Below are 12,901 nucleotides of genomic sequence, written 5' to 3' on the forward strand. Positions count from 1 at the left end.
TTCCGAACCAAAGGCCTGTCCCGTTAGGCCTCTTGGAAAGGGTGGCGCCTGGCCGGGGGGACTTGGCTCCGAAGGGATTCCTCTTCTCTCAAGACGTGGAGCAAGTCGCTTACCTGGAGCCTCCGGTGTCCCATGAGGCCTTGCCAAGATCCACCCAGGAAGTCCCACTGCACTGACATGCAGTGTTCATTCCAAAGGGCGATTCTGCACAATTCCGTGCAGAACTGTATGCAGAATTCATTCACCAAAGTGTACCTATATGTACATCAGTCAACTACAATCTCTCGAATGCAGGAAGAGCCTCAATTTGTTAACCTTACCCTACGTGGGGTGCTGAAGCTCCTGCTTGACCCCCACCCCCGCCATGCCAGCTCCTCACACGCCTCCTCAGCAAGCTTGCTGAAAGCTCACCCCTTTGGTCTCCAGCTGCAGGATGCCTCGGAGGGAATCGCGGATCCGAGTGAGCTGTTTCACCTCCTCTTCCTTCGCTTGATGAAGCTAGAAAGAGAGGAAGGCCTGAGTAACTAGACAATACACAAATAAACTGGCCCAATGAATCGCTGCTGTGGCAGCAGTCATATTGCAGAAACATTCTTAGGAGTTTGGCATCATACAGAATTGTTCTGTTCAGGCCAGAGGCTTATGGGCTGCAGTGTAATGTTCTGCATTACATACAAGGTGTGGAAGCTCAGGCCCAGGGAACAAATCCAGCCCAGTTCAGGGCCGAATGCAGCCTTCTGGGTTCCCCAGAAGGCAAGGTCCTTCCCCATCACTACCAATCATCCAGTAGATTCCTGGCTTTTGTGCAGCTTTTCTCCTATTCTAGACGGCTGAAATGCCTCTTTTCTAAGGCCTAGTCAAGACAGGAAGAGCTTTAAAATGTGCTGATATTTACAGTGTTTCAGGTCCCACTCTTTTTGGTTTCAGCCTCCCATAAGGCCTTGTGGCTCCCAAGAGCTTCTCCCTTTATGGAATTCATCCCTGGATCTAAAATTCAGCACCACAATATTATATCGAACCAATGCATATTGTTGTAGAATCATGCAAAAATATTTCCACCCAGTGGCATGGAAGCAGGAAAGGTTAGCTTCTACTAGCTTCCCTAACTGTGAATATTTAGTAAACTGGTATTTATTTATTTATACAGAACTAGCACTGAAATGCCTTTTCCTGACTAATTTCATGGAAAACAAAGGAGGGAGTGATTATCAACATGGCCAAAGCAGCTTAAAAAGCTTTGTTAGGGCTGGCAATTGAAATTAAGGCCATACAGAAACAATGAGGATCTGAAGTGTTTGGGGAAGGAATGATGGAAAATAAGAGAAGGGAACTGGGAAAAGTAGAGTGGAGATGAATAAGAATGGATATTGGCTTAAGGCAGGACAAGTTAAGCATAGCATTAGGGAGAACTTTGCAACCGGATCCGTGCCCAAGTAAATCAACTGTAGACAGTGCAGTTAATGGGAATTTGGAAGGGCATTATGAGACACTCCCGTTAACAACTTACTGCATGTAAAGATGCGGCCAGCTTCTCGATGAATGGGTACAAGTTCTGAGATGCCTTCCAACCATCTTGAAAGAAACTGTTTTAAAAAATTGGCAGAGAGGTGTGTCAAAGCATGGAAAGAGAGAGAACATTATGAAATTAAGTTTGCAACACCACGTACAGCCAAATCCGGACACATCTGAACATGCGAGTGCTCTGCTGTCATTTAGAAACCTACCACAGGAAGGGATGTGGGTAACTGATTGGAAGCATCAACCACGGTGCACTTACTTGTATTGTGCATGATAGAACTTGATCAGGCTCTGCAGAAAGTCTGGACCTTGCTTCATTTGGCTTTCATGGGCTTTCAGAAGGTACTAGGCGGAGGTGGGAAGACCAAAAAACACTAAGTTAGGGTCAAATGTAGGTTCTTCAACACAGCCTGAGTTCGCTGCCAGTAAACTGGTTCCCATGCAGCACTTTAGTCACCACAAGGATACAGGAATTCCCTGAGCACTGCAGCAAGGTTGGAAACAAAGGCAAGAGCCAAGGCTGCAGCTCTGCTTAGAGGCTCAGGGCACAAGCCCATGGCTGCTACATATCGTCCGGATAGCCGTAGGAAAGGTCGCCGTCCCAGCTCTGAGCTCAGACATGCTTCCCAAGGCCACTCCAACAAGGGTGGCCTCCCTTTCCCCTCAAATCAAGACAGTTCTTTCCAGGCTGCCTGTAGCGCCATCATTTTGAGCATGGCTTCAGAGCCAAAGCTTGGCCTAAGGACACTGAAGCAGAGAGCAAGGAGGGGAAGAGTAAGGTTTTGCCAGGGCGCCAGGATCTCAGGAGGGCCTCGGCCCCTCCTCCTCATGTGTACAAGCAAGACATAAATGGCCAGAACTGGCTATCTATGTCTTTGGCCCAGCAGGCAAAGAGCTTGACAAGAGACCTGAAATCCTCCGAACCCAGAGAGTTAGAGGTAGTCAATGGACTGCACCCCAAGGCACGCATTACACTCAAGTCTGACCGGAAGTCCCGGATTAATTCTAGAGTGTCTGCACCCAATTCTGAATACAGGTCCTTGTGTAACTTATCTGTACATTATAGTTTCAGCATGCAAGTTGAGATGCAATCATTATTTACATCTACTGCAGCTTATAACGCAAGCCCATAACAGGAAGAGATGTGGACACCTGGCAGCGCTTACTTGCGTTGTGTAAGAGGGAGCTTGGTTCAGACTCTGCAGAAAGTCAACAGAAATATAGGAACAGGTGCAACCAATGGACTCTGGAGACAAGTAACAGTTTGGAGGTCAAGTCCTGCTCCTGAAGGAACCCATCTATCCACAGACCAGATGAGGCTGGATTATGCACACAGGCCAAGCGTTCTGAACCTCCTGCCTGCACTGCTGGCCCACCCCAATGTCTAAGTCAGGGGTCTTTTCCCGTAGATGCCAGAGATTGAACCTGGGAAATTCTGCATGCAAGATACATGCTCTGCCACTGAGTTACAGCCATTCCGCAATGCACAGACCTGTTTTTGCCACCTGCCGCAGGGCCTGAGTCAAGCAGCTCTCCGGGGACAGCATTCTCCAAGTCTGGTGCCACAATAATCCCTATGCTATCCTTTTGCGCAAGAGGCACAGCCTTGCACATGTGCCTCCTCCCATGTGCTGCATTTGCCAAGTGTCCTCCCGGAAGACTTGACCAAGAATGGAGATGATCTGGAAGGGAGCTGTGGGTGGGCAGGCAATGGTGCGACGGAGCAGCCTGTGGTGGCTGACTCGGGCTTGTTGGACAAAGGCAGAATCCCTTAGAAAGGAGAGGAGGAGGCCTGCCTCACCTTGTGTTCCGGAGGGAGGGCAGGAGTACAATGCAAGGAAGCACTGGAGGCCTGCACAGATCCAGATTTCAGAGCCGGCTCAATGCTGCCGGCCCATTTGAGGAATGAGCGGGATGCTGGCAGATAGCACACTGGGCTGCTGGAAATGCCAGCCCCTGCGAGAGCAAACTCCTGTGCTGAGTGTCAGTGCCACGGCAGTCAAGCCAATGCCACAGAGAAACAAGAGGAGCATCTTGGATAAAGCACTGCAGGAGGAGGGAAAATGCCCTTTGGAAAAGCGCCTTAGGGGACAAGACTCAAGCCAATAATGCACTCACTGAAGGTTGACTGGCACTCCGAAAAGGGAAACAGTTATTGGGGCTGGGTGAGGAATGGATTAGTCTGCTGGAGAAGGGCACCGCGGCCGGCACCCCGGGCGGGACACCTGTTTATTCCTATAAGCAAGTGAAAATACTTTAACATTTGTTGCAGGCGTCACTTGTTTATAACTAATCACCATCTGATTAAAGCTTTCTTGTGGACTGTCTTGTAAGTGATTAATTAGGACAGATCACCAATTACACTTTTGCTAATTGCAAAACCACAAAGAAGAAGATGTCTTTGCAGTTGATCTTATCGTGAAGTCTAGGCCAGGAAGCAAGGAAGGGCCATAACTCAGTGGTAAAGACCATGTTTTGTATGCAAAAGTTTCTCAATGTAGGGTTGTGAGGGAGGCCCTCTCTGAAATCTGGGACCGTCACTGCCAGTAAGTGTAACTTAGCCTTTCTCAAACTTGCATCCACTCACTATTCTTCTCTATGAGCTGTGCTGGCTGGGACTGATGGAAGTTGTAGTTCAAAATCTCCGCAGGGTATCAGAGTGGAGGAAGGTTGGCACAGAGGGCGAGATGAAGAAAATGCAAGTCCTGGAACAAGGCAGCTTCCCGTTGACCCATTTATTGACAAGCCTATCTGTGTGGACTCCACAATCACAGTTCTCCTGGGGGTCCCCCAGCTAAGGCTTTCTCTTGCCATCAGTCCCCTGCTTTGGGGTATCCATCTGAACTGAATCTGTAGAACAAGAGGCTGTGATGCTTGCCACTAATGGCGGAGAAGACCATCAAGGGCTACTAGTCCTGATGGCTCTAGGCCACCTATGGTATCAGAGGCTGGACATGGGCAGGACATGGGCAGGAGGTGCTACTGCTTTCCTGCGATCAGCTAGCTGGTCACTGGATGAACAGGATGCTGGACTGGGTGGACTCTTCATCTGATCCGGCACAGCTCTCGTTCCCTTAAGACAGAAGTTGATCCATTGCAGCAATGAACCAATTTGAGCTTAGAAATGGGTAAGTCCAAGCTGTTGCAGCCAGTGCCATTTAAGGCAACCTTCCCCAACGTGAGTAGGACTAGAGGTACCATGTACCCCAGCCATGGCTGTGTTGCCTAAGGATAATGGGAGTGATGCGCCAAGGTGTCTGGAGAACATCGACTTAGGAAAGACTATGCCGGGCTGCAAGGCTGGATGCGAAATCAGATGGCTCACAGCTCTCTCGATATGCTGTACACGCCTCATATCTTTCCCCCATTACGGCTCCTCTGGCATGGAGATGCAAGCTAATCCTGAGTGCTTCCATGTGGTGCTATTTATTTAACAGTGAAGCCATTCAAAGGGCTGACTCACACGCTGGCCAAGCCCCAACCATTCCACCGAACCGAGCAAAACCACACAAAGGAAGGAAAGCCGCCAGCCACCCAGCCCCGCAGAGCTCTTTAACCCTTCTCTCAAGCTCGGCCCCATCGCAGCTCAAACGGAGGCAACGGTCTGTCTGCTCTTCCAGCTCCTCAGGCAAGTATAAGATCCCATACATTAAAGGGCCGACTGCTGCAGCAGAGCTCCGACTCCCATTGACCTGGCTGACTGACATGCAAAGGGTCTTGCCACGAGAGCCGCCACTGATGTTCTTATCTAACCTCCCTCAATAGCTGTGTAAGAAATAGAACACCTGGAGTCCTATATACAAACTACTGCAAACTACGGGGTACCCTTCCAAAATCTCAAACGCTCACATCCCAGTGTTTATGCTAACACCCCCCTCTGAATGTCCAAGTTGCCCACCCACACATGTTGCTGAAGGCAGAACAGCTTCTGGTCCAAGGAGGGGGCTCAAAAAAGTAGCCATCTTGGGACTTCCCAAGCTCTTGGTGGGACCCTCCTGGGCCTGAAGCTCCTTCTCCAACAGCAGGCTTTCCTGGTAGTGGCTGCCAAGTCCAAGAAGCGGCCAAGTCAAATCTCCCACAGTGCCCCAGACCAATGCCACCTTCGAGGCATCGTGCGGAATGTCAGCTGGCAGGTCCCCAGACATGGCTACTCTGGAGCAGGGCGAGCATCTTCTCCCAGGAGGTGGGACAGTCAGGCAGCACACAAATGCATCAGGCACTGACACTGTGGGCCCGTCTGGAGGTTCGGTTCTCGCTTTTGTGCACCATCCCCAGCTGCTCTGCAGGTCAATGTCGGGCTGCCCAGTGCCCCAATCTGGCCCGCAGGATTTTCCAAATGGCCACCACCCCTTTCTCTCAACCACACAGCACTTCCCAGCTTTTGTGCATGTTTCCTAGTTCTACGATGCTGCAATGCCTCTTCCAAGGCAGTGAGGGCTTTAAGGTAAAATAGGCCTATACCTCCATTTACAAGAGGATTTCATGGTGACCATTCAGAAAAAAGCAGTGCCAAGTCCCACATTTCCATCAATTTATTCCAAGGGCAGCAACTTGTGTCCTTCCAGATGTTTGGCCTGCCAGTCCAGCACCACTGGCTATGCTGCTGGCTCGTGTTCTTGGAAGCAGCAGAGCAAGTCACCTGGAGGGACACAAGACAGTGCCTCCAACCCCCAACTCAGCAAGATGATCCAAAAGAATACCACAAACAGCAGAACCGAAAGCTGCTTAGAGATCAAGTATGATCTATGGCATCCCTCCCCAACCTTGAGGCTTCTGGACACGTTTGGACTGCAGCACCCAGAATTCCCAGTCAATGTCACTCCTGGATTGTGGTCCAAATGCCTCTGAAGGGCACCAGGTTGGGGAAGGCTGATTTATGGAGCCCCGCTCCCTCCATCTTTCTTCTGCAAGAGGTTATTCATAAAAGCCATCAAAACTAATTCTGTAACAAAACTAGGCCTGAACCCAGACTGTCAAGATAATCTGGATCTCCAAGAAGAACCAAAATTGCAGAGACATCACCATTTCAAGCACTTCATCCCAAAAAGGAGCATTAATGACAGGGTGAGAGTCACTATAAACATCCAGATACAGGGACCTTCAGGAGTGGGTGCACCTGGACCTCCTTCAGAACAGTATCTACCACTCCATCTTGATGTTGGACAACTGGTCCAAGTTCAGAGGCAACAGTCTCATTGCTGACTGTGTTTCTGTTTCTTGCTAAATTTCTGTGGCGCTCCAGTTTCAGGGGCATCCCTCATGAAAGGCCTCACTGGCTTTGGCTAGTGAGAGCTGAAAGCCCAGCTTCTCATCCTTGCTATAAAAGCTCATTTTCACAATGTCCATGCAGATTTATCTTAACGAATGCAAGTCACACTTGACAGCTGTCAGCAGCAGGCATTAGCTAGCAAGTCTCGGCACGTCCAGAAATGCGGGCTTTGCAAACAATTGGGAAATGGACGGCCCGACCTCACACCTGCACCACTATGCAAATGTTCCCAGTGTATTGCAACACAAAGATGGGCTTCCTTTTGCCAAGCCAAAGTCATTCTTTGGCAGCTCCAGGGCCCCGATGCTTGGCTGTAAGTGATACGTAGGCAAGTCTCTGTGCTCAAAGCCAGAGAGAATCTTGCAGGATGCGGAATGGAAAAATGCTCTTCAGAGAAAGCAAGAGAGAATCAGGCAATGCTGCTAACAGGCAGCCAGGGCTAGGAGAGGCATGCAGTTTTCATAAACATGTGGATTCTGCTCTCCCAACAAAAGGTGTTAATGCACCTTTGGGACAATCCTGTTCCATTATGACTCATTGGGAGAATACACAGTGTGTTGTGTCGCAGGCTGCATAGCAATGAGAAAACGTTTCCAGCTGCTTGGATTCCTTCCTACATGGGAGGCCAGATAATCGTTAGCCTTAGTTCATTTCTTCCCATTCCTCCATTCCCCACAAAGCCCCACCCCAGTTTTTCTGCAAGGCCAGCCTCTACCAAGTATACTTTCTAGCTGAAAAATGAGAAACGTACCAGGGGAAAGTTTGAACCTGCATTCTGAGGGAGCGTCTAAGCCTAGATGCGAAGCTGGCGGCCAAGCTGTCCAGAGCTGAGGCAGCCAAATACAGCTGAAGGGAGACAACTGGCCTCGAAGAACAGCCCCGGGAAGGCAGATGCCGAGAAATGAGGCAATGTCAATGCTTTCTCAACTAGGTAGGAAATACATGGTGAGGGGGATGGATATGGGGTGAGGGATCACGTCTCCTATTTTATATATAGAGGGGATTCCTTATTGGGTGGCCCTGTTGGAAGGGTCAACCAATCAAAATCTAGTTTAAGCATACAGAGCTTTAAGAAGGGAAAGCAGCCTTGAGGCTGCCCATCAGCACTTAGAGTCTGGCCAACAAATTCAATGGGCACCCCTGAAACCCTTCCCTACTATGGTGCTTCTATTTAAATTATACTAATCATTGCAATACATATGCATTAGCATTTGCAAATCACAGGTATCTCGGTGGCCTCTCATGGCTTCATTTTCGGTGATGCCCAAAGGAGAACCCTGCAGCTGGATCAGGACCCAAGTCATAGAGGGAAAGGGTCTTGCCAGTCGACTCTGCATGGGCAAAGGGAAGGAACAGCAGCAGCCAGGCAGATGAGGGCAGGTGCATCGAAACGGCCAGGGAGCTCCTACCTCGCACATCTGAAGCTGGAACGTGCGGCGCTCCTTCTGCAGGTCCTCCGAGATTTCCACTGCTGAGGGGTCTGCCTGAATTACTCCAGATAACTTGGCTCGCTCCTTCTCTTTCTCCAGCTTGGTGCTAGGAAAACAAAGAACAAGCAGATTTAAGGCACAGACCTCTGTACGCTTAGAGAGAAGAAAGCCCTAGAACTTTTGCAGGCCTTTTGTCTGTAGAAGCATGTGCGGCATTGCACCTTCAGGTTCATCTGTGGTGCATCACCAGCTTCCCCTTGAAGATCACTCTAAGCCCAGCAGACAATACTCCCCATGGGTGGAAACCTCAAGAATGTGGGCCAGAACTGGCCTTCCAGCTTCCCCAGGTAGTCATATCTTTTTCTCCTAGTCCTACCGCATTTCATCAGACTGCCAAAGCTTTGGTGGCATTCCAGCATTCACACCTTTACACCCGCCTAGATCAAAGGTTGCATTGCCTCTCCTAAAGCTAAATTACACGCACTTTAAGCTAAAAATGCTGGTATTTGGGGGTGCTTTAAAGTGCCCTTTGCCTTTGAATGTGGTTCCCCATCCCTGACCTAAACAAGAGTTTACAGATGCTCAACACAGTCCACGAATGTACCTGGGCAACCCCCAGGCTCCTACCTCCTCTCCAGCAAAAGAGGGAGAAAGGCAGCATCCCATTCACTCCAGAAGCCAAAGGACCCTGTTATGTACAAACTCAGGGAACTGTGGATTGTTCTATCTACAGTTATAGTTATAATGAATCAGGATCAAAGCTGAAACTGGAGTGCAAAGAGATAGAAGAGAGCTTGGAGCTCTTCCATAGCCTCTGCAGAGAGCCTTTGTCCCGAAAATGTCAGCAGCTTGGGAGCCATTCCATTTGGCCACCTGAACTGTCTCCACCATAGCAGGTTGTGATAGCAACCGTAATTTTAAGAACAAGGGTTTGAGCTTGTTTATTTCTTTCTCCTTCTCCAGCCTTTTGGGTTTAGTGTAAGACCCTAGGGGAAGCCTTGTGGCTAAAGAGCAGGATAAAGATGCATTAATTCAGCAAACTGAGAGGGGAAGGGTTCCTCTTTCTACCTCTTGGATTAAGCCACAATCATCTAAAGAAGATTTCCCTCATCCCAGTGTCCTGCAGCTATGTTGGACTGCAACTCTCAATTTGATAACTGTGGAGGCCACCAGTTTGCCAGACAGAAACTGTGGAGGAGCACTTCATACCTGGTACGGTCTCCAGCTTTTACCATCTATTAATGTGCAATGTGTGTGTGTGAGAGAGAGCTTGCACAATTTTGCATGAAGCAACCATGTGGTAGAAAACCTTTCTACACGTTGCTGACTATCTGAAATTGCCCATAATTTGCCACAGCTCTACACTATTTCACAACTTTCGGGACTGATGCAAGAACCACTGAGCCCTCTCTTCCTTTTCACATGCATACACATATGTGTGTTTTAATCACAGCAAAAAATAAGAACTTGGACCACAGACAGCTGTCCTATACTACACAGCCGCCCCCAGCCTGGTACCCACCAACTGAATTGGACTCCTAGTGTGCTCTAGGAGATTGCTCTACCATGTCAGAAGCACGGATCCTTCCAGCTCAGGATTGTCTACAGCACCATTCCTGACCTGGTATCCTTCACAAGTGTTGGAGTACAACCCTCATCATCTCAACCAGTGCAGTTGGTGATGGGGGGTATTACAATCCAACACCTTTGGAAGGCATTCAACCTAGAGAAGTCCAGCCTTCCAATATACATAGTCACCCCAGAGATTTTAGAGCAGTGTTTTCCCAGTCCCACCCAGAGATGCTGAGCAGTTAACCCCCTAGACTTTCTGCTTCGCAACCATGCGCCATGGTGGCCACATGTCCTCCCCCACAGAACACAGTCCTAGATTTGAAGGGCACCAGAGGACCATCCTCTCTTTGGAGTCTGTCCAGCCCAAATCCACTGTAAAGGTAAAGCATCTAAGAACTGCTGCCCACCTATCGCCAGCACCTGCAAGACAGGCTGAGAAAGGAGGCAACAAGTCACCTGGCTGTGCTCTTCCACCCTACAGCAAGATCCACCACCTCTCTGAACTACAATCTGTATTTCTAAATTAGACTCTTCATTATCTTACCATATAGAAGTTTGATGCAAATCAGCACTGCCTGTTTCGAAGAAGTATTGCCTCTTTTGTGTATACGATTCATAGTGAAGAACTGTGGGTGTCTCCTAACAGTACCACTTGGGATCATCCCATGAAGCTGACTGGTAGGAGATTTGGGAAGAAAAAAGGGACAGACCTCTTCACGCAGATCAGCCGTGAATTTACTTCCACAAGTGGGAGTGGTGGCCACCCAACTGCAAGGCTTTCAAAGGGGATTAGGCGAATCCACGGAGAGGTGGCTGTCCGTGGCTGCTAGTCCTAGCGGCTCTATGCTACCTTCAGCTCACAGGCAGTGCGCCTACACACACCACTTGCTGCTGAACATGGGACGGTGCACATAGGTCCTGATTTGGCCTACTGACTGATGCAGCTGGTCGGACAGACCTTGGTCTGATCCAGCGTGACTCTTAGGTTCTGATCTGCAGCGTCCTTAACTTTGCTCTGCCGCCGAGGTCTGAGCAATACTGCATGGCACAGCAGGCCATTATTAAAGGGCAGTTGTCTGGTTGGTTGGTTGGTGAACCTAAGTTCCTCCTCCTCCTCCTCCTCCTCCTCCTCCTCCGTTACTGACCACACACGCCCAGCCCACCTCCGTGTGGGAGAGGAGAGAAAAATTGGCCTGCTCCAGAGCCAGAGGCAGCCTGGGTTACTCACACTTTGGTCTCGTAATCCTTCCAAGCCTTTTCAATCTGCTTCTTGGAATCCTGCCGAGCAAAAGGCAAAGTGAGGGTGAGGGGAGAAAAGAGAATTAACAGGGGAATCACTGAAGAAAAACAAGGGGCCAGTATCGCTGGGAACAGGGAGCAGCAACCCCCCTGCCGAGCCAGCAAAGTATTTCCCTGTGCCAAGACCGTGCAAACAGAATATCTCAATTACAACAAGGAGAAGGCCTCCACTGTTAACCCCGTCTCGGCATGAGCATCCCCTGGGATGGGATGCTGGAGGCGAGAAATACGAATCCTCCTTCCAGAGCACCTGAATTGTTTCCGGAACACAAGCTTGCCTGGCCATCGGATACAGGGGCATCCGTTCCGCAGGCCTCTGGTGGCAGATTCATCATGCAGAGTGCCATGCAGATGTTTATGTGAGGCCAGAGAGAGCTTCGTAGAAGAGCCTCATTAAATGAAACGCAAAGACTTTATCAGTAGGGAGGTGGTGGGCTCCCCCACACTGGCGGCTCCCAGATGCAGCTAGAGAGTCATCTGTCAGAGGTGCTTTAACCTGAGACTTTTGTGCCGAGCGGAGGCTGCACCCTGTTGCTTTCCTGCCCCTTCCAGCTCTACTGTTCGATGGCTTTTTTTCCCTTTAAAGACAACTGCCTAAGCCAGAGATGGAGAACCACAGGAATGGGACCCAAATCCAGATGCCTCAGTCATAATCTGGGCCCCTGGAACTCTCCAAATGGTCAGCCCCCAGTGTTGGACCCCTCCAAGGGCCTGCCCCACATGTGTCTGTTTCAGCATCAGGGAGCTGAGAAGGGCCCTTCTTAGGCAGCAAAGTAATTAAAACAGGTGTAAATACACACCCAGAGAGACAGATCTGGAAATCTATTACTGGCCATTCCTTCATTGATAATTTATTTATCTTCTCCTTAAATTCTGTGCATTCGCACACATACACAGAAAAGAAAGGGGAAGCTATATTGTGACTGGAACAAGTTTTGACTTGCATGTCTGCCTGATGCAGAGCAGAGTGAAGACTGGCAAGTCACCTTGCAAAGCGTTCAGTCCCCCACCCGGAAAGGCTCAATGAGCATTAACCACCACCTACAAGCGACTCGGCCCCAGTGGAGGCATCCCATGCTGCACACAGCGTTAGCCACAGTCATGGAATGCACCCAGCAGTGGCGGGGCGGGGGGGGGGGGGACTGCTCCTCCCTGGCAAAAAACTGACACGAGAGAAGTCCCCTAAACGGTACAGAAAGTGAAGCGAGCCTGCCCTGGGTCGTGAAGCTGCTTTTCCAGCCTAGCCAGTTTCCTCTGGACCAGAGAGAAAACGAAACAAGTGCAAAGAGAAGCTGCTTACTCAGTTTTCTAGCATGCGCCCACGTCCCCGGCCCGCACCACATGGGACCACAAGTCTGTGGAACGGTCTGGGCAAATGAATTTTACAAAATAAACTCAACGTGCTGATAATGTGAGCTTCCATTTAAAAGGAAATGTAAAAGCAGCCGCCTTCTGGTGCTGATTTATTTTTCATTTCTGTATCGCCAAAGCTCTCCAGGTGGTTTCGAACAGAGGTGCATGTCATGTACGAACCTAGACAGTGGTCAGGCTACTTGTGCATGGCTGAAAGGAGGAGCCACATTTCCATAAGATTTACATGTGCTCATTGCATGTTCAGATGCAAGTATTAAAATCCTTACTGGATTTAAACAGGCATGCAATAAACCTCACCATAGCAGAGAAGAGTCTCACCAGTGCACCTGCTCAGTTCAGGTGCTAACTCTTGATGGGGAACCTGAAGTCCCCTGCTGCTCTCCCTTCTTAAGGTTTCATCTCTTTAAATTAGGCACGGACCAGGCAGACCTTCAGGCGA

The 12,901-nt window shown here is 49.6% G+C and overlaps 1 protein-coding gene across 1 annotated transcript in view; it reads right to left on the bottom strand.

The window, feature by feature from the left end:
* Positions 1–12,901, bottom strand: part of ASAP3 (ArfGAP with SH3 domain, ankyrin repeat and PH domain 3) — a 64,394-nt gene that overhangs the window by 24,060 nt on the left and 27,433 nt on the right. The window contains exons 5-9 of the mRNA XM_044434879.1: positions 11,018–11,067; positions 8,197–8,323; positions 1,778–1,863; positions 1,508–1,583; positions 412–498 (exon numbers count right to left, since the gene is read on the bottom strand). Coding sequence (XP_044290814.1) covers positions 412–498; positions 1,508–1,583; positions 1,778–1,863; positions 8,197–8,323; positions 11,018–11,067 — 426 coding nt within the window. The remainder of the gene's footprint in view (positions 1–411; positions 499–1,507; positions 1,584–1,777; positions 1,864–8,196; positions 8,324–11,017; positions 11,068–12,901) is intronic.

The sequence above is a fragment of the Varanus komodoensis genome, unplaced genomic scaffold (assembly GCF_004798865.1).
Source record: "Varanus komodoensis strain SLA01 unplaced genomic scaffold, ASM479886v1 scaffold29_1, whole genome shotgun sequence".
Classification (NCBI taxonomy): Eukaryota; Metazoa; Chordata; class Lepidosauria; order Squamata; family Varanidae; genus Varanus; species Varanus komodoensis.